We start from the raw sequence: 25798 nt of genomic DNA on the forward strand, positions 1-25798 counted from the left end.
ACTGAACTCCCCTGGTGGCCACCAAACCTATCTGGGTATGCAACAAAGGCCAGACGTCTGGGGGATTACCATAACTGTACATAATATAAATATTACCAACTCTAAGAACACAATATAGACAGCAAAATCTGTGGTGTGGGGGCTGGGCAGGAGAAACACAGCAAGTGTCAGTCACTTGTCACTTGTCATCAAGTCCCACGGCAGCGAGCCAGCCCCTTCAAAAGCATCACCACCTCTTCAGCTCTGCCTGCTTCTCTCCATCCCCCTCAGTGTGCTAATGTCCCTTCAGGGACTTAATATGTTGTGTGGGAAACAGACATGCAAAGTTCCGGGGCGTCTTCCTGTCACTTGTGATTGACAATACTGAAGGGGTAGTGACAGCTGGGACCCAGAGCCACACTGCCTCCTCCTGCCGTGGCCCTCTCACCTGGAGAGCCACACACAGCCAGTGCCTGTCATGTGGAGATTCAGTTGGTAATTCCAGGTACCAGGGATTTAACCTGGTGGGGGACACCCCATGAATAGGGCTAATCATGATGTCATATGACATTGAAGCTTGCTTTACTCCTGGTAAAAATCAAAGACATTTAAATTAAAAGTGTATGTTTTTAAAGACTTTTGTTTTTCTTTTGAGACAAGGCCTTGCTGTGTGGTCCAGGTTGGCCTGGAACTCACATCCCCCTGCCTCAGCATCCCCAGCGTGGCACCACAATGGCCAGCAAAGGTCATCTTAGAAAACCCTTTCTATCACTGCTTGTGAACACAGTCGTCTTTCTATCCACAAACAAGGAAGAATACGAATGGGGTCACCAAATGCAGCTTGGGCTGCTCTGGGTGGGGACTCTGGTTGACTTCCCGGTTCCTGCACATGTTTCCAGAATAGTTCACACACTCTCTAGTGAGGGTTCTATATTTTGGGAAGGTCATGTTTTTACGAAAATAGGGTTATTTGCCAAGAAGGGAAAGCAAACTGTGCCAATTTAGCAGTAGATACGAATGTGTCCTTTCTCAGTTCTTTTCACCAATGCTTTGTCAGTGTTTCTTCACTAGTTTTCCTACCGAAAAGTCCACGTTAATAACTTGCACAATTCTGTGTATATTAGAAATAGTTATCAAGGCTGGAGGGATGGCGCAGAGGCTAGGAACACTGTACTCTTGCAGAGGATCTGAGTTCAGTTCCCTCACTGGACAGCTCACAACCACCTGTAACTTCAGCTCCAGGGAATCCAGTGCCTACTTCTGGCCTTCTTAGGTACCCACACACAGGTGCACAGACATGCACAGACACATGTGCTAACACATACATATAAATAAAAATTTAAAAAACATTCTTAAGACACAGTTATTATCCATCTGTCATTTATGTCCTCACATGTGCCAAGCTTATCTCAGGTTCGTATGAAGTTTTACCGTACAAAAATACTTTTTGAAATTTTCATGCTGTCAAACTTGGTCCTTTTCCTCACATCTTTTAGGCTTTACTTCATACTCAAAAGATACCTTGATTTCAAACTTGCAATTGTTCCACTGGCTGGGGCTGCAGCTGCAGTTTGGTGGTAGAGGGCTTGCTCAGCATGGTCTGATGCCCAGTACCACAAAAAACCCACTTTTTGCCCACATTGTTCATTCCAGATTATAAGAGTTGCTCTGTGTAGAAATCAGTTTTGGTGAGGGGTAAAAATTTGCCTCCAAAAATGTCTGGCTGACAGATGATCTCAATGATAATTTCACCACTACCAGCTCGCCATCTGCCCATGCCATGCTTCCCTGAAATGCCTTGTGATGTATGAGTGATGGCTAGCTTTAACTGTCAACCCGACCCAACCTACAGTCACTGGGTGAGGGACTGTCTCTATCAGGTTGGCCTGTCTGTGGGAGATTGTCTTAAGTTAATACAGGATGACTCAGCCCAGTGTAGGCAGCACCATCCCCTAAGCAGGGCGTCCTGAACTGCAGCCCAGTGTAGGCAGCACCATCCCCTAGACAGGGCGTCCTGAACTGCAGCCCAGTGTAGGCAGCACCATCCCCTAGACAGGGCGTCCTGAACTGCAGCCCAGTGTAGGCAGCATCATCCCCTAGACAGGGAGTCCTGAACTGCACCCAGTGTAGGCAGCACCATCCCCTAGGCAGGGCGTCCTGAACTGCAGCCCAGCGTAGGCAGCATCATCCCCTAGACAGGGCGTCCTGAACTGCAGCCCAGTGTAGGCAGCACCATCCCCTAGGCAGGGCGTCCTGAACTGCAGCCCAGTGTAGGCAGCACCATCCCCTAAGCAGGGCGTCCTGAACTGCAGCCCAGTGTAGGCAGCACCATCCCCTAAGCAGGGCGTCCTGAACTGCAGCCCAGTGTAGGCAGCACCATCCCCTAGGCAGGGCGTCCTGAACTGCAGCCCAGTGTAGGCAGCACCATCCCCTAGGCAGGGCGTCCTGAACTGCAGCCCAGTGTAGGCAGCACCATCCCCTAGACAGGGCGTCCTGAACTGCAGCCCAGTGTAGGCAGCACCATCCCCTAAGCAGGGCGTCCTGAACTGCACCCAGTGTAGGCAGCACCATCCCCTAAGCAGGGCATCCTGAACTGCAGCCCAGTGTAGGCAGCACCATCCCCTAGACAGGGCATCCTGAACTGCAGCCCAGTGTAGGCAGCATCATCCCCTAGGCAGGGCGTCCTGAACTGCAGCCCAGTGTAGGCAGCATCATCCCCTAGACAGGGCATCCTGAACTGCAGCCCAGTGTAGGCAGCACCATCCCCTAGGCAGGGCGTCCTGAACTGCAGCCCAGTGTAGGCAGCACCATCCCCTAGGCAGGGCGTCCTGAACTGAGTATGCGTGAAGAGAGGGCTGAGTACAAGTGAGCATCATGACTGCTTTTCTCTCTGCTCATAACTGCAGACATGATGTGACTACCTGCATGAAGTTCCTGCCTTGACTTCCCCACAATGACGGACTGCAACTGTGAGGTGAAAAAAAACCTCTTCCTCCCCAAGATGCTTCCTATCAGGGCATTTCTCACAGTAACAGGAACGACACCAGAACAACAGGCTGAACTCACAGACACAGCTTGACTCATTGGCAATGGTCTTCCTAACCCATGCTCACTGCCCATGGCCACACCAGCTCTCTACTGTGCCAACTGCTACACCTTCACAAGGTATTTAAATGCAGTAGGAGAAATCCCTCAATTTTAATTTTTCAAGAGACACATATACAATCTAAATATAGAGATAAGAGATAATGACCAACCCCCAAGGTTAGAAGAAGAGGTCTCTTTGTGTATTCACAAATGACCAACCCCCACTCAGTCACATGTCCAAGTTGTACCATTTCTTTATATGGTTTTTGTATTTTATTTTAAGTTAGCCTGTGAGTAGCACAGAGGACACACTTCGAATTAACTTTCGGGCTCCAGAGATGACTCAGTGGTTAAAAGTGATTATAAATGTAAGAAGACCTGAGTTCAAATCCCCCACGCCCTTGAGCATGGCCATGTGTGCCTGCAACCACTGTGTCTGCAGCTGGGGACAGGCAGATCCTGAGATCTCACCCATCAGCCAACCCAGCCAAGATGGAGCGCTTCAGGTCCAGAGACAAACCCTATCACAAAAGCAGACGGGAAGCAACAGAGTAAGACAGCCATCATCTTCCTCTGGCTTCCGCAAGCACTCACAGGCTTGTACACATGTACACACATGTACATATAGCAAACACACACCATTAGATATATACACCATACATGCACCACCTTCCATTCACACCCCACACCTATCTATATATACCCCATATTTACACCCCACCCCCTACATTCATACCTCACACCTCTGCTTATACCCCACACCCACACACTCCAAATCATACTCTCCCACATACCCCCACATTCACACCCCCACCTAACTCATGCCCACATTCACACCACACACCTACACACCCCCACATTCACATCACACCTACATACGCCCACATTCACACCCCACACCTATACACAACCACATTCACACCTCACACCTACACACCCCCACATTCACACCCCACACGTACACACGCCCACATTCACACCTCACATCTACACACAACACTTTCACACCCCACACGTACACACGCCCACATTCACACCTCACATCTACACACAACCACATTCACACCCCACACCTATACACGACCAGATTCACAACCCACACCTACACACGGCCACTTTCACACCCCGCGCGTACATACAAAATTAGCTTTGCCCCTGTCAGCACCATTCGTGCATCCCAAGGAGAAGCCCTGGCAGTCTGAGGGGTACTGGGGGAGCCGAGTTTCAGAATGACACCCAGAGGAGATGGCTCCTGTGGCTATCAGCTTGCCTGTGGTGACACGTTGGCTCTCACCTCTTGACAAAAGGTCTTTTCCAGGTCCTCTAAGGAGTAGTTCTTCCAGACATCTTCAGATGACATGGAGTTGAGCAGCCACTCCCTCCGGGCAGTCTTGGCTTGCTGATTCTCCCTGGGGAGCTCTGGTAAGACAAGACCGCTTTGGTTTACTCACGTTGCAGAAGCCGACTCTGTGTTGTTTGCTTCTGATCATTGCCTGCTTGATAAAAATTAAGATGAATGAACCGAGAAGAGGATGGATTATTGGATTCGTTATACTGAAATATACTGATAAATGGGGAAAAAAAGAAAATTAGCCTTCTGTGTTACTGTACTCCAAGATAGACCCTGAAATGTGGGCTAAATGAGATGAAATTAGAACTGTCTGTGCAGGGGAAGGAAAGTAGACCCATTCTGATCAGACAGCATGAGCTTCATCGGAGACATGCCAGAGAAACACCAAACCAGAAACCTTTCCGTGACAGGTAGGCTTAGTGCAAACAACAGCACAAGGGAAGGGAGGGAAAACTACTGTTCACATACAGGAGAAGGGAGTTGGTGTGCGGCCACATCTGTGATTCCAGTACTCTGGGGGCTGCGGCAGAAGGGTTCACACAGCAGGTTCTACACAGCAGGATCCTATTATATATATATAATCTCACCACTGGGAGTGTTGCATATGTGTGTATGTGTATCATATATATGAGAATGCATTAAAATAAAGGTTGATTTGCATATTGTCTGAGCAGCTCTCACAAACCAGTGAATGCAAATTTCTAACTGAAGAGTAAGGTCAGAGGTGGAGATGGACAGAGAAGGAACTAAAAACACAGTACATGTATAAAAAATGTTCACAGTCACTGGTCATTTAGAAAATCTACTTAAAATAGGTTATTTTCTACTTATCACAGCAAGGACTAAGAAGATAAGTGAAAACAAGAAGGCTGAGGGGCTTGGTGCTAAGGTTCACGCATGAGGATTTAACTTCAAATCCTAAATCAGACATGGCTCTATACACCCATAACCCAGCGCTGGGGTTTCAGAGAGAAAGGCTGATGTATGAAGTCCTTTTGTATATATGTTGTTTTTATTAGTTAATAAATGAAAAATCTGAATTGGCCTGTGATAGGGCAGAGTAGAGCTAGGTGGGGAGGGGGCAAACGACACTAAACTGAATGCTGGGAGAAAGAAGGCAGAGTCAGGGGATGCCATGTAGCCACCGCAGGGAACAGACAAGTCAAAAAAGCCTTGCTGGTAAGCCATGTGGCAATACATAGACTAATAGAGATGGGTTAATTTTAGATGTAAGAGTTAGCTAGCAACATGCTTAAGCTATTGGCCAAACAGTATTGTAAAAAATATAGTTACTGTGTGATTATTTTGGGTCTAAGCAGTCAGGAACAAATGAGCGACCTCCTACCACAAGTGGCTGAGATGGTGGGTCCCAGTGTGAGTAGGTGTTCCTATAACCAAGACAGAGACAACAGAGGACACCTGGATACTCCTCAGGCTCAAACAGAAGAATGTGCCTGTACAGGTATGTATACCATACATATGCACAGAGACATATATACACAGATATACACACATGTACACACTATGCACACTAACGGACATCTACAAACACACATATTAACATAGAGACATGTATAAACAAACACACATACATTCACACTAACATAGGAAAATGGCAGGAGGCAGCTCTCACTTGGCACAGAAGCAACCCATGTGGGAACACTCTGAGCTCTTCTACTGTGTGCTGTCTGTGGGACAGCAGGCCACCCAGCAAAGGTCTGCATGTGAGGACACTTTCTACAGTGCCAAGGGGAAACAGCTGCCAACACTCCTAGTGGTGTTAACATGGAGCAGCCTCACAAATGGGTGCTGCCAAGGCTATGTAATAGCCACACAGACATGAAAAACAAGGAACTTGTGCCGGAGAGGTGGCTCAGCCACTAAAAACACTTCTTGATTTTGCAGAGGACCCAGATTCGATTCCCAGCACCCACATGGCAGCTCACAACAGTCCATAAGTCCAGTTCCAAGGGATCTGGTGCCCTCATCTGACCTCCTCAGGCACCTGGCATACACATGGTGCACAAATGTATACACCAGCAAACCACACACTTAAAATAAGAAAATCTTAAAGAACAAGAAAGGCATGTCTGTAACAAAAATTTGACAGTTTCTTTGTGATATATTCTTTCGTGATTAAAAGGGCAATTAACATAATTTAATTTTCATTTTCTTACTTATTTTGTATGCCTTCTTGTCTATCTATCATCTACTGATTTATGTACCAGAAAAAAAAAATAATCTAGGCTTATCTGACCAGGAGAGTGCTGAGCGTGGAAGGATGTAAGACACAGGGTCAGGGGGATGGGGATGCCTAGTTTTTTGCATCTGGCTTTTGTCCAACACGCCCGTGTGCTTCTCTAGCAGAAGAGGATGGAGCGCATCTCAAGTGCAGCCATCTTCCCTCTCAACACTGGATGTGAAGAGGCACAAATGGTTCCCCAGATTTATTTCCTAAAATGTCTGCAAATAAGCCACAGCCAAATGAGGCACGCTTACTTTAGCGACAGCTAACAGGCTGTCAGTCATCTGGAATCCCACTTCTCATCTCCAAGGGAGGAAAAGGAAAAGAAGACCCTTCCCCAGGTCCCTCTGAGTGGCATTAGAGACAATATTTCCAGCTGGGTCTCAGAACAGAACCAGCTAGGTTCTGACCTGGCTAAAGGGGTTCCTGGGCTCCCAGCAGACTCTTTGGTACTCCAGTTCTCTACTTTGAGATTCTAGGACTGCAGCGCGCACGCGCACACACACACACCCACACCCACACACAGAGAGAGAGAGAGACAGAGAGAGAGAGAGCGAGAGCGAGAGAGAGAGAGAGAGAGAGAGAGAGAGAGAGAGAGAGAGAGAGAGAGCACTCCAGGACAGTGCAACACATTCTCTATTTCAACAAAACGCAGGGCCCTGGGGGCTGAAGCAAGAGTGAGGTAGGAGGCCTGCCTGGAAAGGCCTGCCTGAGCTCTCTTCTCCTGAGACGCTCTCAGCCCCGAGCTCATTCTCTTCCACTGTCAGGTTTCCCATGAGTTTTCCACAGTATTTTTTCATGGAAAGAACCCAGGTCCTTTCCATGCTAGGTAAGTACTACAACTCAGAGAAACCCAAAGCAGAGAATTTCCCTCACCCCTGCTTTTTGCTCCCAGATAGATGGTGCTCTTGGCATGCGAGGCAGCCACGGATGCCAGTGTAGCCAAAATTAATAGAAACTGTCATCCTATATTCAGAAAAATCAAAGGTAACAATTGCTGAAACTCAGTCCAGAGAAAAGGACAGCACTGAATCCATGAACTGCTGTTTTAATCAACAAATGAGCATGTTCTAGCAAATTCCATCCCATCAGTCACAATTCACAGTGGAAGTTCACAGCAGAGGTATAAAGAATTAAGTGGGACCCACACAAGCAACCCTTATTAAACTAAATGGGCTATTTTTAAAAAAATAATTTAAAACAGACGTGCACATAGGCAGGAGTGGGGGAGAAAGGCTCTAGAAGTGGAAGGGGCTAAAGAGAGGAGAATGGGGTGGGCATGACTGAAATACGTTGTATACATGCATGAAATTGTCAAAGACAAGTGAAAATTATTTTAGAAAAAGAACTCTGTCTAGTCATTCTTAATCACAAAAGTGAGCGTTTAAAACACACAAACATATGCATGTATTGCTTTAGTTCTTCAACTCTTGAGAATGTCCCCCAAAGTTCAGCACTCTATCATACAGAAAACCGTTACTGGTGAACAAGCACTGGCAGGCTAGGATGTCACACCAGAAGAATTAGGGGTAACAGAGTGGGGACTGGGGTGTCCCCGGAGGTTTTTCTCACTGGGCATTCCCCAAGTCTCTAGCCTTGGACACGGGGCAGACCGAACTCAAAACACGCCACCTGGCTGTGACTGGTGGCTCTGCGCTCCCTAGCTATACAGCCTTGGACTACTATTTCCTCACTAGCAAAAAAAAAAAAACAGGATTGCCACACATCAGAGGAGTTCATGGTTATACTTGTGTAGCTCCTGAGAGATTCTCAATAAAGTATTGTCTTTGGATCAATTAGTGAGAAACTTCTTCAGTAACTGGTGACCAGGAAGAGGCCCTAGCAGCAGTAGGAGCTTGGGTACAAAGCAGAAGCAAAAACTACTCTCAGGACAAAAGGCTGTACTAGTAGCTACTAAGGGCACTATGAGATTTGCCAAGCCCCAGATATTAAGTGTTGCTACCACACACCAAAAAGGTTGGTGGAAGATCACAGATGGGTTAATTAACTTGACTGTGGTAATCATTGCACACCACAGCAAAACATCATCTGTATTAAACATAAAAAGCTGTTGGTTGTGTTCCAACAAAGGTGATAGATAAGTCTTTGTGAAATAAGGAAGCTGCCTGGGCTTCACGCTCTCCTTCCTCTACTGCTGATCCACTGTGGTGTGAGTGGCAGCCTCTCACCAACATGCCTCCCTTGTCTAAGGGGTTGTGTTCCCTGAGGCACAGCCCAACACAAACCTTTCTCCCTTAAGTAACTTCTTGTAAGTATTTTGTCAAAGCAATGAGAAGAGTGAAAAATACACAAACCACCACAAACATGAAAATTAGACTGAAAGGAACACAGAGCAAACAAATGTAACCATGAGAGAGAGTAAAACAAAGATTCTATCAAGTAAGAAGGAAGAGCAGCAGGAGGGAGGAGAGAGGAAGAGGGAAGAAGGAACTGGAGTAAGAAGGGAAGGAGGGGGAGGGAAGGAAGGAGGGAAAGAGGAAGGGGGACATCTGAAAAAGCAATGTTTTATAAAAGAAGACACAAAAAATGTCTAAGACATATGCAATATGAATAACTGAAAAAAAAGCAAGCAACAAAAGAGAACAAATACTAAAGATGACAATTCAAGAAATTATCCTGAAATAAAAATGACTCAAATCTTCATAGTAAAATACCATGTGATATATGCAGGACATCAATCACAGGAGTCTACGATTGGGTTATAAATGAGTCTCAATCTTCATTGTCAGCTCTGCTGACTTTGGAATCACCTAGGAACATGCCTCTGGGCTTGTCCATGAAGTAACTTCCAGAGAGGTTAAACTCAAGGACAAAGACCCGTCCTTAACGCGGGTGCCACCAACCCGTGGACTGGATCCCCCCTACTGCACAGAAAGGAGAAATAAAAGTCCGCTGAACACGAGCTGCAGCTCTCTCTGCTTCCTGTCAGTGGACACAACGTGACCAGCTGCCTCATGCCTTGATGAGACTCCACCACAGTGGACTGTATCCCTTCCCTTCCCTAAGCTGCTTCTCTCCGGGTATCTGATCACAGCACTACGGGGAGTGGCACACACAGAAGACTGGTGCTGAGCAGTGGGGCTACTGTCATCATGCGCCTTTGGAAACGGTCCATGTGAATGTAGAAGCTTGGAACTATTGGCCTGAGATGCCCTACAGCCGCACATGGAGCTTAGTGGGCCATTCTAGTGAGCGTCTGGAAGACCAGGCTGTGCACAGCAATAACAGCAATACAGACAGTGGAGACTGTGCCCACAAGGATTCAAAGGGGGTAAAAAGAACTCAACAAGGGTCGGAAAGATTCCACTTGTGGTATGTTCTGGCAAACAAACAAACACACACACAGAGCTGCATCCTGGCAATCTGAATGAGGCTGAATTCGAGAGTAATTGACTAATTGGGAGGAGATTTTTAAGAGCATTGAGCTGTGGCACAGTTACTGCTCCTTGCTCTCATCCAGATTCACAGCAAGAACCAACAGGCTGAGCAGGAATCTGTGGATAAAACTGTAGGGGAGGGGAATGCAAAGAAAGCAGCTACCATAACTAAAGAAGCCAGTACAATCAAGGAGACGCCTTCTACTCTGCACTGGGACAGTAGGTTTTGTCAGCAGGCTCCCAGCCATTAGAGTCCAATTTGTAAATATGCAAATTCACTTGGAAGGAGAAAGACTGAGCTTCAACTGCCCACTAGAGGGGCTTCCTGCCCCCAAACAACTGCTGGGGCAGTGTTGTGCCAAGTTCAGCTTCGAGGCTCACAGAGTCCACTGTGCTGTGGTAGAAAGGGCCAGACTAAATCTGGAGCTAGTACAGAACTTGGAAGTGTTGCCAACGGGTGCTGGGTTTGCAGGTGTTAAAAATACCAAGTGTTATGAAGTCTGAGAGGCTTGCATCAAAGTTCCAGGAAGCTACTAAGACCAGACAACGTATGGTAGAATTGAAAAGTGATGCCAAAGTCACTGGTGGCGACATCAGGACCATGTTAGGTGAGTGGCACAGGCATGGGCTGATCTGGCCCAAGAGAGATGCTATGTGTGCTGCCAGAGAGGCTGGGATAGCCCTGCTCATTGGAATCCAGGTAATGCCACCACAAGACTCAGAAGCTGGACACAGAGTTGCAAGGCCCAGTATTTGCCTTGCTGGTTTTGGGTCTTGCTATAACCATTCTTGGCTTGTTACTGCCCCATTCTACCCTCTGGAATGGGAAGGTTTACTCTATGCAAACAGGAAGTATGTAACTTATTTATTTTACAGTTTAGAAATCTTGAGTATGAGAGAAAACGTTGGGCTTTTGACAGGCTTTTAGAAGTTTTTAAATTACATTTTGTTCATTTATTTTGTCTTTATGAATATGTGTGTATATGAGAGAGAATATATGTGTATACATGAGTGAGAGGTGTGTGTACGTATGTGTCTGTAAGAGAGAGTGTGTGGGTGTGAGTGTGTGTCTAAGAGTGTACATGTCAGAGAAAGAAAGAGTATGTATGTGAGAGGTGAGTGTGTGTGTGTGTGTGTGTGTGTGTGTGTGAGAGAGAGAGAGAGAGAGAGAGAGAGAGAGAGAGACTGAACTAGATCGTCAAGCTTGTAGAAGACACTTTTACTAAATGATTCATCTCATTGGCCTGGGACTGAGCTTTTGAGCAATATTGGGGATGTCAAAGATTAGGGGGACTTCTGAAGTTGGACTAAATGAATAATGGATTGTATTGTGAGATGGCCATGCTCTTTTGAGGCTAGGATGAAATATTAAGATTTAAAAGCAATACATTTGGCTACCAACATGACAAGGTATGTACTTGGGATGGTTAATCAACTTAACTAGATTCAGAAACAACAAACTTTAAAGCACTTTAACATAGTCTGAATTTCTAAACAATGTTTGAGACCACCTCAGCGGGACAGAAGCCAAAACCATGTCCTGAGTATGAGCCCTTTGCAAACGCGTGATGTGAGAGACCCAACGGGCTGCTGCCACTGCTGCTGTGAAGTCCCTGCCTCATTAACTCAGCTCATGCTAGCTAAAAGCAGATTCTGATTAATAAAGGTGTATAAAGAGACCACAGAACAAGCACAAATAAGTGAGTAATACATTGGCAATGTAAGAAGTGGAGTGGAATAAAATACACTCAGCTCATCCAAGTCCCTTGCACCCAGAGCGAACACTATGGAGAGAGGAGGCGGCAGGGCGAGAGCAACTCGACACAGGAAAGACCAAGACGTGCAAAGTGCTTTGCAGCTGATGTGACAGACAGCACAAATCGTAGAACAAGGGCTTGGTGACATGAGGGTAGAACCTAAGGATGAGATGGAAGGTGACACTACAAACCCCAGGAGACCTGGTAAAGCAGTTAGAAGCACCAGGGATAAGCTGACTGTGGCAAGAGCCAGAGTGTAGGTGACGCTGAGGACACCCATGGGAGACGTGCAGAAAAACTGGAGAATAAGCTCACAGGAGAATGCAGAGACACCAAACACAGAGATGGTCAAACATAATGATTTGCACCCCTCCTGCCCCAAACCTGGAAAATGCAAGACTTAGTTTAAAAATACATCAAACTACCAAAACCAACAACAAGACCTTTAAAGAATTAAATTTGCAAATAGAAAACATACCATGTTCTAGAAATTTGCTGCAGCAGGCTCAGTGATAGGTCATGGCCTGCTCTGCTACTGAAACTTCCTAAGAAATTTCTATAAGGAGCTGGAGAAAGCCATCCATCACTGAGAGGGGAGTAAGCAGGCCTCAGACTTCCCAGACACAGACCAGAGATCAGAGCGGGTGGTCATCTGAAAGGGAAACTTGCCACTCTCAGTTCTAACATCCAGCCACGATGGAAACATCGCTTCCCCGAGGTTCCCTGCTGATGCTCCCAGTAAATTCTTGTAAAATGGCCTGTGGACTTTGCAAACACCTCCCAGCAACCACTCATTCCTATGCAGTGCATTGGAAGACGCCAGGGTGAGGATGACAGCGCTTACTGCAGAGCAGTGGCTTTGGTTAGAGGCTTACTTCAGCCTTTGGCTTGTCTGCACTTGCATGGTTGCAAGGGATGAAAAGAGAAGACAGGACCACGCTCAGCAAAGACCAGAGGCCCCCAGCAGTCGGGGTTAGCAGAGCCAGCCTGGAGCCTGACAACAGCAGCTCTTTGGCTTGCTGGGAAAGCAGTGCTACGTGTCATAGATGTGCCCTGAGGGGTTTGCAGAGCTGCATTAAGACAGCATTAAAACCCACACAATGAGGACAGGTGTTAAAGAAGCTGGTCACAGGGGGTGACCCCGTGTCAGGGGACTGAGGAGAATGTCTAAGTGACCTGTGTGTCCAGTTATGTGACTCAAACATTCTCCTCAAAGAAATGGGCTCTGTTCAGAACCGCCACCAGCTGGACAGTTCCAGGCATTGCCTCACTGATCTAGACATCACAGGAAAGCTTCTGCCTCCAGGACACACATCCACAGACCTAACAGCTGCAAGCTCCTCCATCTTCTTGAGTTGGTTTCTTCCTTATTGACAGAACAGGCGTCACCATCCAAACTCGCTGAGGTTCAGAGGCAGCAGAAAGAACAAATGACACCCAGAAGACCTCAAGTAAGGACAGTCTGTGAGTTCAGGGGATGTCCCAGGTCCCAGCCGTGCACTACTCCACACACATTTCCACCGTGGAGATCATGGTTCCCAGATGCATATGAAGCTGTGACTCCTGTCGTTGCTCTCTTTTTAGTGTGTGTGTGTCTGTGTGTGTGTGTGTGTGTGTGTGTGTGTGTGTGTGTGTGTGCGGGTGTATGTGCGGGTGTCCATGTAAGCGCAGGTGCCCATGGAAGCCAGAAGAGAGAAAGCATCGGGTCCCTTGGAGCAGGAATTACAGGCAGATATGAGACCCCTGACGGGGGTCCTGGGAATAGAATTCAGCTTCTCTGGAAGAGCAGTGTGTGCCCTTAACACCACTCATCCCCAGCCCTTTTCTTTCATTCAGCTCTCACATTATTTTTTTAAATAACGGTATCATGGGCATCTCTGTAGTGGATGCATTTTTCCCATACTAGGCTGTATTTTCTTAGAGGATAGAAGAAACTTTAAAATCCTCAGCGACATGTTTAGGAAGTTCTTACCTGAACCGGACTGTGGGTATTTAAAGTTCAAGTCACTGCTTATGCTGAGGTTCTTCAGGAAAGCATTGTAGTCCACCATAGTGCCGCCAATGTTGTATTCTTTCAAGAACCTGCAACACAGATGCTCTCTGAAGTCAGACAGAGCTGCAGCAGGCCTGGATAGAAGCATGCTTATTACAAGGTCTGCTTCACACTGCGCTGGCACAGATGTTAATATCTTCCTGCTATTGCTGCCTCTGTCAAGACCACCATGGGAAATACTGCTTTTGAGATTCTTAAATACAGACGGTTGGGACTGGGGGAAAAGGCTCAGTCTGTAAGGCACTTGTTGTACAAGCACAAGGACCAGAGTTCCAACCACAGAACCTACACAAAGCAGGCCAGCATGGACATGTGTCTGCAAGCCCAGTGATGGGGAGGTGGAAACAGGCAGACTCCTCTGAACACTGGCCAGCCGATTTATCCTCCATGGGGAGTTCGAGGCCAGTGAGAGGCCCTGTCTCAAAAAAAAAAAACAATAATAAAAAATGAAACAAAATGAAAAACAAATCAGTAGGCAACCCCTGAGGCCAACACCCAAGGCTGTCCTTTGGTCTCCATGTGCATATATACACATACAGACTAAAGCTGCAGACACCCGAGGGAGAACACTTGGTCAGCTTGTAGAAGGGCACAGAGAGAGAATAGGACGGAACATATAGTCCTCTTCTTGGGAATGTTCCAGACACACTTCTACAGTTTTCTTCCCTTCGTTGGTTGGAAGAGGGAGGACAGCAGATCCCAGGGCCCAAGAGGCCACTTCTTCACTAGACAGCAGAAGCAAAGCTAGCTTCCTGTAAGAAGTATAGAGACGGGGATCTGGGCAGCGAGCCAGTGAGAATCCCATTTCTGTAACCAGGGAGCCCAGAGTGTGAAGGGTGGGGGATACAAGCGGATGATTGCTTTAGCTGACAGCAGCCTATCACCGCAGGAGATGAAAACCTCGGCTCACAGAGGCCCACAGTCTCCAAATAGCGAATGACCAGGGAGTCCAGCTGTTCTTGAGGCATTTATGGTGTTTACACATAATAAGATTTTTTTCTGTTTGTTTTGAGACAGGGTCTTGCTATGTATCCCAGGCTGGCCTTGAATTTGCTATGTTCTAGCCACGGCTCCCAAGTGCTAGAGTTATAGGTACGGGACCGCCACACCCAGCTCAGAAAACCATGCACAACACCTCTCTCTCTCTCTCTCTCTCTCTCTCTCTCTCTCTCTCTCTCTCTCTGAAATACACTGAGATAAATGGGGAGCTTTGGTTTTTAATGTGTTTCCTATTATTCAGATATGTGTGTGATAAACAGTTTTTTAGATGATTTCTGGGTTACTACATTTCTAAAAAATTCACAGTTTTTAAATGTTTGGTTATATTCTCCCCATATGTGTTGGTTTCTATAATTATCTACTTTCATGCTTTCTCAAAATTTAGTAATTAATACTTAAAGTATTTGTTATTTTTCTGGTTTCCAGATTGAACAGGGAGTGCCACATATCTGCTTCCCACTTTACGTCCCTTTCCACTTTGATGAAGCTTGCTATTGTCCTAATAGGAAAACTTATCCAGAGAGACGATGGCTGCCAGATGTTAACTCAGAAACTTTCTAATCAGTCCCTGAGCCCTGATCCTGTGAAAACAGCCTAGAAGCTTGAGACCTGGGAGGTAGCAATGTCAGTATCTCTCCGAGTCCTTGGAGGCTGCTGGCTGGCATGCTGCCCTAGCAAGGCAGGGGAGATTGGTGAGCAGCTCACCCAGCACTGCAGACCACCATGCAACGTAGCATCCCAGCAGCCAGGGTCACCCACAGGAGAACACTGGCTGGGACTAAGAATCCTATGCTCAGAAACCTGCTGTATGCACGCAGAGGACAGATGGAAGCTCATGGTAGCATGCCCTGGAGAAAAGACTACAGAGATGAAGCCTGGCATTGAACAGAAAGGCAGGGTCTCCAAAGACTTTTCATGGGGCTGGGGAGATGGTTCAGTCTGAGAAATGTTTGCTGTGCAAGATGAGGACGTGAGTTGGATCCCCAGAACCCATGTTTTAAAAACAACAAACAAAAAACCAGCTGGGTATGGTGGTATGTACAATAATGCCAGAGTAGGGGAGACGAAGACAGGTGAGTCCTTGGGGCTCACTGGGCAGCCACTATATCCAAGTCAGTGGAGTCTCAGGTCTCACTGAAAAGTCACACATAAAAATACAAGGTGTTCAGTGTTGTAAAATATTTTAGGATGTGCTACACGTTTGTTTATGCTTTGGAACATTTGTTTAATGGTGCAAAGATGTGCTGCATTCTTTTATGTTGCATTTGTTTAACTCTGTGAAGCTATGTTACATTGCCTGTCTAAAACACATGATTGGTCTAATAAAGAACTGAACAGTCAATATAACAAGGCAGGAAAAAGGATAGGCAGGGTGGGAGACGGAATAAATAAAAGGAGAAATCTGGGGAGAGAAGCTCGAAGATCTAGAAGCCAGAGAAGGAGCAGGACTCAAGGGGCCAGCCACCCTGCTATACACCAGCAACCACGGAGTAAAAAGTAAAGAAAGGTATATAAGACAAAGACAAAAGCACAGAGGCAAGAAGTAGATGGGATAAATTAAGAAAAGCTGGCTAGGAGCCACCAACCCCACCTCAAACAGAGGTCTGATCTCCAAAATATAGAAAGAACTCAAGAAATTGCTCATCAAAAGAACAAATAATCCAATAAAAACATGAAGTACAGACCTAAACAGAGAACTCTCAACAGAGGAATTTAAAATGGCTGAAAGACACTTAAGGAAATGTTCAACATCCTTAGTCATCAGAGAAATGCAAATCAAAACAACTCTGAGATTCTATCTAACACCTGTAAGAATGGCCAAGATCAAAATCACTGATGACAACTTATGCTGGAGAGGTTGTGTTGCTGATAGGAGTACAAGCTGGTACAGCCCCTTTGGATGTCAGTGTGGCAATTTCTCAGAAAATTAGGAAACAACCTTCCTCAAGACCCAGTAATACCACTTTTGGGTATATATCCAAAGGATGCTCAATCATGCCATAAAAACATGTGCTCAACTATGTTCATAGCAGCATTGTTTGTCATAGCCAGAACCTGGAAACAACCTAAATGCCCCTTGACAGAAGAATTGATTAAAAAAAAAAGTGGTACATTTACACAATGGAATACTATACAGTAGAAAAAATAACATCTTGAAATTTGCAGGCAAATGGATGGAGCTAGAAAACATAATTTTGAGTGAGGTAGCTCAGATCCAGAAAGACAATTATCATATGTACTTACTCATAAGTGGTTTTTAAACATAAAGCAAAGAAAACCAGCCTACAAACCATAATCCCAGAGAACCTAGACAACAATGAGGATTCTAAGAGATACATACATGGATCTAATCTACATGGGAAGTAGAAAAAGACAAGATCTCCAGAGTAAATTGGGAGCATGGGGGCCTTGGGAGAGGGTTGAAGGGAAGGGGAGAGGCAGGGAGGGGAGCAGAGAAAAATGTAGAGCTCAATAAAAAAAGAGAAAAGAAAAGCTGGCTAGAAACAAGCCAAGTTAAGGTCAGACATTCATAAGAAATAATCCACTCCATGTGTATGGTTTATTTGGGAGCTTAAAGACAACTACAGGTTAGCTCCCAAAGAATGAACATGGCTGACCTCTGGGCTTCCACATGTATGTGAACATACATGCAGGCATATACATTTGAACACAAATATACAGTAACTTTTTATAAAGACTTCCAAAGAAAAAACTTCGATGAGACTGTTCTTAAGACACTAATCCCAGGGACTCAAGCTCAAGGCGGCAAAACCGGCATGAGCGCACAGCCTGCAGATAGCAGCAAGCAAGAAGGGATCATTGGAGCTGGGTTTAGGGAGAAGGCAATCCCAGCGAGCCCTTGAGCCTTTCAGCACCGCACCCTGGAAAAACCCCTTTCAGGTAATCCTGGCTCAGGCTGGCCTTCTGCGGCTTGCTTGTCTACTGGGCTGTTCATAAATGACTTCACATAGATCCAAATACTTGGACCAGAAGAAAGACGGAATGTGGGATGAAGCGATCCCGGGAGGGATCAGTGAGTGGGATGCTGGACAGTGCTGACAAAGCTAGTGGTGAGTTCATCTCCCGCCTTGGGCGCTGTATAGGCTGAGATGTGTTCTGCGGGCAAAGAGCAACCATCTAGAAGTTGTAACACTATCCTGGGTCATCACATTTGTGACACGGTCCAGTGAGATGAGCACCTGCTACATGCAAGCATATCACAGACATGCTACATGTGTTCCATCATGTCTTCATCCCCATGCTGTGTGGTGGGTTTCTGGGTGCCTAGCTCATTTCCCACATGTGGGCATGCATGCCTATGTGTGCATAAGCGCTCACATGATCGCATGTGCATGTGTATGAGTGCGTGTGTGTTTGAACAAACATGCTGGTAAATGTGGGTGGGTATGCATGTGTGTAAGGTGACCAGAGGACAACCTCCTCAGCTATTGTGTCTCAGGCACCATCCACCTGTTTTTATTGTTTTGTTTTATTGGTTGAAACAGAATCTCTCAGAGGCCTGGTACTCATCAAGGAGGCTAAGCTGGTTGGCCTGTGGTCCCCAGAGATCCTGCTTCTACCTTGCAAACTCTGGGTTTACAAGGACATGCCACTATAGTCTGTTTTTCTCTTCTTTAACATGGTTTCTGAGGATCAAGCTCAGGTCCTCAGGCTTGCAAGGAGAGCACTCGGCTGTCTAAGCTATTTCCCCGGCCCATTCAACACCTATTTCTTTAACAGAAAACTGAGTCCTGGCAACATCTTGCTCTTCCAGGATTAGGAATACAAGCACAGCTTTGACTTCAGAGCCTAGCCATTCCTACCAAGTACCTACTGCAGACCCCAGACAGAAGAAAACTGCTAGATTGAGATATTAAAAACGCTCCAAACAGCAAAGGGTGAAGTTAACACCAAAGCAGCCACAGGTGCCCCTGTCTTCTGGGGCCTCCATAAGGAAGGCACTAAAGCCCTGCAAAAGGCAGCTCCTTTGAGCCTCTGTGTGAGTCTATGGGAAACAATTCTATTGTAGGCCATTGTTAGGACCGCGGTGTGAAAACAGCATTGTTTCTGAGGCTTTAAAGAAATCGCAAATAAAAATTTGTGGAGTTCTTTATTATTCAATACTTAAGAGATGGGGAAACAGACAGTAACTTTTTTTTTATAGATTTACTAGGCTGGAGACTGCAGTGCCAAACACAAGGTTTATTGTCAAATAAAAGCCTGCTTTGTTTCTGACGGCCTGTTTCAGAAGAGGGCTGCCTCCGCTCTGTAATTGCACGCACAAAATTATTTAATTTGTTTTGTTTGGATCTTATTCTGGACACTTTCCCAGCCAGACAGGATGTAAAAATTAAAACATCTATTATGCCTTTTATATTCTGAGGTAGGTTATAAAGGGAAGAAAGAAGAAACATATTCAAGAGTGGAAAGGATTCATTTTTTTTTTTTAAGCCACTGATTGTGAGCCCCATCTGAGCTATGGTCACACGTCCTCTGCGCTACCTTGCTCTGCGGAAAGTTCCTCTCCTGCCTGCAGCCCTGAACTTGTCTACAGGAGATGTGTCAAAAGCCACAGTGACCCCTCAGAACAGTAGCCTATAATTCCAGAGCAAGGCACGCCCTTGGCCTCTGCAGAAACAATAAAGGATTGGTACTTTGGGAGCAGCCTGAATGATCCAGGCATCCCTGAGTCACCAGGACATAAGTCGAGGTCCAGCAGTGGGTGCCTGGATCACATGACACTGAACCATCTATGTACACACGTGAGTCTGTTTGTATTATGCATTAAGTTTCGTCCTGTTGATTTATAAGCACACTCAGAGATTAACACAGATATTTTAAAAGGGGGACAAGACAGCACCCTCTGTATGATAGAGGGTATTCGGAATACATGAACTGTTAATTTTAGGACTCTTTCCCTGAAGTCAAACTCACTGTGGACTGGAAACACACAGGATGGGGACTAAGCAGGACAGCCTGGTGACAGGTGATGGGATGGTCAGTAACCTGTGTTCGGATCCGAAAGCCAGACGGCTGTGCCCACCCCAGCCTCCTCAAACAATAAGAGACACTAGGTCCCATTCTTGAGAATTCACAGCTTCGGGAACTTGGGAGAATGTCCAAAATGAAGATGGAGGGAGGGGCCCAGGAACCTGCCTTTGCCATTTGTCCCTGGCCCTGGCTTCAGGGTCATCACACCCTCTCTGGTCTTGCCACTCACATCTCATACTCCTCATCCCTCATCCTCAGGCAGAACGTTTCCAGGACCCGCCTCAGCTCTCTGGACTGCACCGTGCCCGTGTTGTTGACATCGATGAGCTGGAGGGTCTTCCTCACGATCTTCATGTTTCGGAAGACCTGCACAATAAAGAGGGATTTTGGAAAAGCTAAGGGGCCCAATGGTAAAAACTCAAAAGCTAACAAAATATGCAGAAGCTTTTTTTTTTCTTTTTACTACTTCTTGTAAAATAAAATGTTTTCAAAGATTCTCAGCAGTACACATTGCACAATGACATCTTTGGAAAAAAAAGAACATTTTGCATATATTAAGAGTTTGCAAGGCAATTGTCTCAGTAAATGGTCTTAGTAAGTTTTTTAAAAATCTCTTTTTTAATGTAAAGCAGTAAGGCTCATACACAATTCATCCCCTTTTAGGGCTGTATGAAAAATCTTTTTTGTTAATTGATGCTGAAAAACTAGTCCTGGCATAGCTGGACTTGTGTGATTTTTGCTTTTCATGGCCATATGTGAACTATTTTTACTGCTAGCTGGAAAATCTGACAGTCTATTTCAACCTCTCATTTTTTTTTAAGATACCACAGAAAAGTTTTGCAACGATGTCTGAATTCAGCAAATGAGAGTCACCATGTGAGGTGTCTGGAAGGGCCCTTGGAAGAGATGCTAGGACAGGGAGTGGGTCTTCATGCTGATTAGACTTCTATGGGGTTCATCTGAGAACTCAGAGCCCCACTAGCAAGGGCTCACACCCCAACAAGTCTGCATTTTCAGATTTAGTAAGTGAGGGCCCAAGGAGACCAGACGCAACAGCGCGCAGCTAAACAATAAGTCATCTTCCAACTCCAGCCTGTCCTTTCACGACACTCCCTAAAGGAAGGCTAGACGTGCGAACACAGTGTCACCAACAGGGGGAAAAGCAGCTGGGAGTGAGCCAGACACGGCGTGGGCCTTCAGAGGAACATAAACACTTCCGGCTACTGTGGTCTGGGAGGCTTCCTGCAGGAGGTGGCAGGCGCAGAACCAGCAGGGGTTAACTCCAGAGCCTGGACAGGAGGGCACTGAAAAACAGCGAGAAGGCTGAATCCCAAGGGATCTGGTTCTACACTCAGAGGAATGGATCTGGCCATATCCAACCTGGATTCTAAGGAAGTTTATCAGTAAGCCTCAAAGAGTGGGGAGAACTGCCCGACAGCAAGAGGGCCCCCCTTCTGCCAGCATTTTCTCCACGTGTCCCTAGGCCATCCTAGGACACCTGATGGAGCCCAGCTTATCTCGAAGGCGGCCCCTCCCGCAGCCTCTCTGGGGCAGTCATCTTCCATCTCTAGCCTGAGGACTCAGGGTCTGGGTGGGGTGAGTGGTGTTCTGGAGCTGCTTTCAGCTCTTGCCTCTGCCTCACCCTGGCCACTTGCCTCTCCACCTACTGCTCCACCCCTCCTACTGTGTCACCAGGAGACTCTCCTGCCAGGACCCTGTGATTCCTGTGTGTCTATGCAAGGCCATCCTGCCGACACCTGAGCTCACTTCCAGAGGCCATGGTTCCACTCAATCTCTGTGCTGTGTTAGTACCAGCAGCCACTGACCCTGCAAGATCAAGGTGCTTGTTCCCTCTGCTTTCTAGATCACCCCTCTTCCACAGCCCAAAGCCCACCAGCATCCCCCTCCCTGGGTCCCCTGCTTGCAGTTCCATCTCTCTCCTGTGTCCTCCCTACTTATTCTTCGGATCCCCTTGAATGTATGATCCCCCTTCTCCCTACCTCAGCCCTGAGTGGGTTCAGCCCATGGCCTATGCCCCATTGTGTGTGTGTGTGTGTGTGTGTGTGTGTGTGTGTGCACTATGGCAGCAAAGAAGGATCAGCATGCAGCGCCCAGTCCTGGTGGAATGCGGGGTCTGAGTTAAGGGACAGGAAGCACTTACTGGTACATTTCTCTCTCCACACACCAGGTGTCTGGGAGAGAGGCTGAAGAGATGGCTCAGCCATTAAGAGCATTACTGCTCTTGCAGAGGACTGGAGTTTGAGTCCCAGTACCCACAGCAGGTGACTCAGAACAGCCTGTACCATATTTAGGGTATCTGATAGCTCTTGCTTCTGTGGACAGAGCCACATATGCAGACACACACATACATATGCACACATGCCCACAACATGTATACTCCCCTACACCCATTTTAAGTTTTAAATTTCTATTGCCAGTACTGGGGGAGGAACCCAGGACTTTGCATACACTAGGCAAGAGTTCCCTTGGGGCCATGCCCCAGCCCCATTCCTTACCAGGCTGGCTGTTTGCTTTGTGGAGAACATAGCTGAGTCCAGTTAAGAACATCCAACTGCCTATCCGTCATATGCCAGTGACCCTCAGATTTCCCACATTGGAGCTGTTCTCCCCACACCCTCCCACCCCATGGGTAGCAGATCTCCCGCCTTTCCTCTATCCTCACTCACATCCAGCCCATCTGGACAGCCCCTCAGCACTTCCCTGAACTTCTAGAAGGATCCTTGGGAGCTCATAGGACTCCTGTCCCTGTGGTTCCTCAGAACACATCAGCACCACTGCAAGAGCGCTTTCTGCTACTAGTCCTGGGGTCTAGGGTGTCCCTGGGTGGAATGTCCACGTTCAGGAAACATGTGGGAATGTGTGACTGATCTTTTCTGTTTGCCTGGGGAAACAGTCATATGCTGAGAAAGCTTTGTGGTCTAACTGCAAGGGCCTCTTCTGACCTATCAGGACTCTCTGGTGGCTCTGGCCCAGTTAAAAGGTGTAACCATGACATTTCTTTGGTGTCCAGTGATGACAACCATCACAGGCTGACAGCTGCAAAGCCACATACTGAGTTCCCCACAGCCCACTGTCTTCTAACAGCCAGAGCACAGGGGTGGCCCTAATCCTATCCCAGATTGGGACTGGAAATCACAGACTAGCCTGTGATATCTCTCACCCCATCCCTAAATCTAAAGATGGAACTCCAGGTATCCATAGCAATTGCTTCCAGGGTCAAGAAGAACTGCTGCTAAGTCCCCGTCCACCTCTTCTGGGAACGCGGAGGAGGACAGGAACGACACCCCACTTTACAGCCCCATGGCAACCCATATGGGTCCCCTGCATGGAGAGCCGCAAGCCGCAAGCCTGGCAGGGAGCTCACGCCCACCAGAGGTACTTCTCCAAGTTTCCTATCACTTGTCAGACGCAAGTTTGGCACCAGCCACGGAAGGGAGCTACAGATGGTAAGTCTTAGCAAAGGCAACAGAGTGAGGGCCCAAGACTGGTCGGCATGGGGTGGGCGAGAAGATGAAGGGAACCAGAAAGCAAAGATGAGGGCCCAGCAGGGATGACAGAGCTCCATTCATCACCCCTTCCCTGCCAGCGTGAGTGACTTGGAATTCCCACAGGTCATGAGCTCTTCTCCCTGCTGAAGACTGAAGGCCCTGAATGACCTCAGCCTCTCTTCTCCTTCCTCTGCTCCAGCTGTGAGCTCCCAGTAGCAAGCAAGTACACTTCTGCAGCTCTGGTCTCTTCTGCTGGCCAGCTCCCTCCCTGCCCTCACTCATGCTGTGGTCACACAGCACCTGCTCAGAGAGATGCCTGAGCACACTTTGGATCTGTCTGGACCACTTGCATCATTTTTCTTTGCACACACTGACACCTGTGTCCCTGGCTTACTTCCTCTCTGGAACATGGCTCTGTTCTAGGCTGCTGTGGTATCCTTGAGACTCAGTACTGCCTGGCCACAGAAAGCTCTTCCCTTGTTCTCTGTTGTCCAATCATGCAAGGTTAGCTGTGGGAAAATACTCTGGCCAAAAGCTACTTTAGGAGAAAAGGGCTTATTCCAGTTTCTATTTCCAAGTCCCAGTCGCTCACTGAGGAAAGTTGGGGCAGGAACTGAAACATGAACCACAGAGGAACACACTCTTATTGGTTTGCTTTCTGGCTATGCTCAGTGGCCTAGGGAGGGTGCTGCTCACAGAGGACTGGGTCTTCCACGTCAATTACCAACTAAGACAGTCTTTCACAGACATAGCCACACACCAATCTGAGTCAGGAAACTCTTCAACTGAGGTGCCCTTTTCCCAAGGGGCTCCATGTTGGATCAGTTGACAATAAAAGCTAACAAGGGAAGTCTGGAACCTTCTCTCCAGCTATCCTAATCACTCGTCCACCTTGTCACTGTTTCCTGGATAGCTTGTGTTTCTCTGGCCGGAAATGGATGAACAGTCTCCCTTGGGGGAAGGAGGGTCATGCCCATTGACTGTCTGACTCTGCCCTCTGTTCTAGCCCTTCCCAGGACTCTGGGATCACTTTGGAGAGGAGTGGGTGCTAACTACAAAAAACTCCTCACTGCCCTCTTCAAAACCAGCACACTTCTCTGAAAGGAAGGCATGGGCCTCATGTCTTTCCCAGCAGATCAGCCTTCCTGATGTTTACCTCTGTGCTGGCCTCCATCCCTAAGGGAAATCTAACTTTGATGTAGGTATATAAACCAAATGCAGGTATATGCTACCAAATTTTACATACCTGGAAGCTAAAATTGGCCTTAGCAGTTGTAAATAGTTGGGGAAGAGGAATCAAAAAGAGAATCTATTGCATGTCATGTGAAGTAAAGTAAATTTCAAATTTCAGTGTCCACAAATAGTATAAAGGATTCAGCCAAACCCACTCATTCACATAGCGTTGGGGCCGATTTTCCTTACCAGACAGCAGCCTGGGAAATTCCTGGGGACACAAAGTCCAGATGTACTCCACCCTCCCTGGCCCATTGCAGAGTAAGACCATTAGGCACTCTGTTGTCCTACCCACAATCCCTTGCAGACAGATGACTAGTGAAGGAATTTCTGGGGAGTACATGTACGGAGAGTACAGAGAGGGGGTGCAGAGGATTTAAGCAGACGGCTGACAGCCAAGTGTGGTGGCACTGCAGTGGCTGAGGCAGGTAGAAGAGGTGGAATGCCGCGGGTTTGAGACCAGCCTGGGCTATGTACTGTCCAAAACAAAACAAAAGCAGCGGTTCTGCCCCTTTGTTGGGGTTGGCATGTGCATTCACAGCACTTGAGAGATATAGCCAGGAGGATCAGGAGGTCAAGGGTTACTCTGAGAGGTTTTTGCTCCCTGGGAGCAGACCTCAGTCCAGCTCCACCTCAGCTCTCTGACCCCAGTGTGAGGTGGCATGCGGTCTAGAGTTTGTACTGCTCCACCCAGCCCCTCACTGTACCCCAGCCCACTCCTCACTCTTCCCACATTCCCCTTTGACCAAACCTAATCTTTTCTATAACTCAACCTCTCCCATGTCCTGCCTATTCCTCGAGGGCAGCCCATGCTAGGCCCTGAGAGCTAGGCAGCATCTGACGCACCTGAGGTCCTCAGAACACAGTTCCGGATTAAAGTAAGAGAGCACATGGCAGGCAAATGAAGTTCGAGTTCCTCCGCCAGGAGAGAAAGCCCAGCACACTCAAGTGTGGCATTGTAAACGACAGGTCTTAACTCAGATGTTAAAACAAAGCCATTCTTCACACAGACGTGAAGATGGGGAAGGGACCACTAATTTTTTTTTTCTAAATAAAGGAACAGAATTTAAAGTTACATACCCTGTGAAGCATTTAGGTGACTTTTAAGAGGGTTATTCAGCAAACAGGGCTGCGATGGGAACTGCTGCCAGGGTGAAGACAGAGTTCTAAGTACCCAGATAGTAACCTTGCACAC

General features: G+C 47.1%; 1 protein-coding gene across 1 annotated transcript in view; it reads right to left on the bottom strand.

The window, feature by feature from the left end:
* Efcab6 (EF-hand calcium binding domain 6) overlaps positions 1–25798 on the bottom strand; it is a 199839-nt gene that overhangs the window by 105168 nt on the left and 68873 nt on the right. Inside the window, exons 7-9 of the mRNA XM_075963519.1 lie at positions 20091–20227; positions 13790–13899; positions 4361–4485 (exon numbers count right to left, since the gene is read on the bottom strand). Coding sequence (XP_075819634.1) covers positions 4361–4485; positions 13790–13899; positions 20091–20227 — 372 coding nt within the window. The remainder of the gene's footprint in view (positions 1–4360; positions 4486–13789; positions 13900–20090; positions 20228–25798) is intronic.

Source organism: Microtus pennsylvanicus, chromosome 2 (assembly GCF_037038515.1).
Source record: "Microtus pennsylvanicus isolate mMicPen1 chromosome 2, mMicPen1.hap1, whole genome shotgun sequence".
NCBI classification, from domain to species: domain Eukaryota; kingdom Metazoa; phylum Chordata; class Mammalia; order Rodentia; family Cricetidae; genus Microtus; species Microtus pennsylvanicus.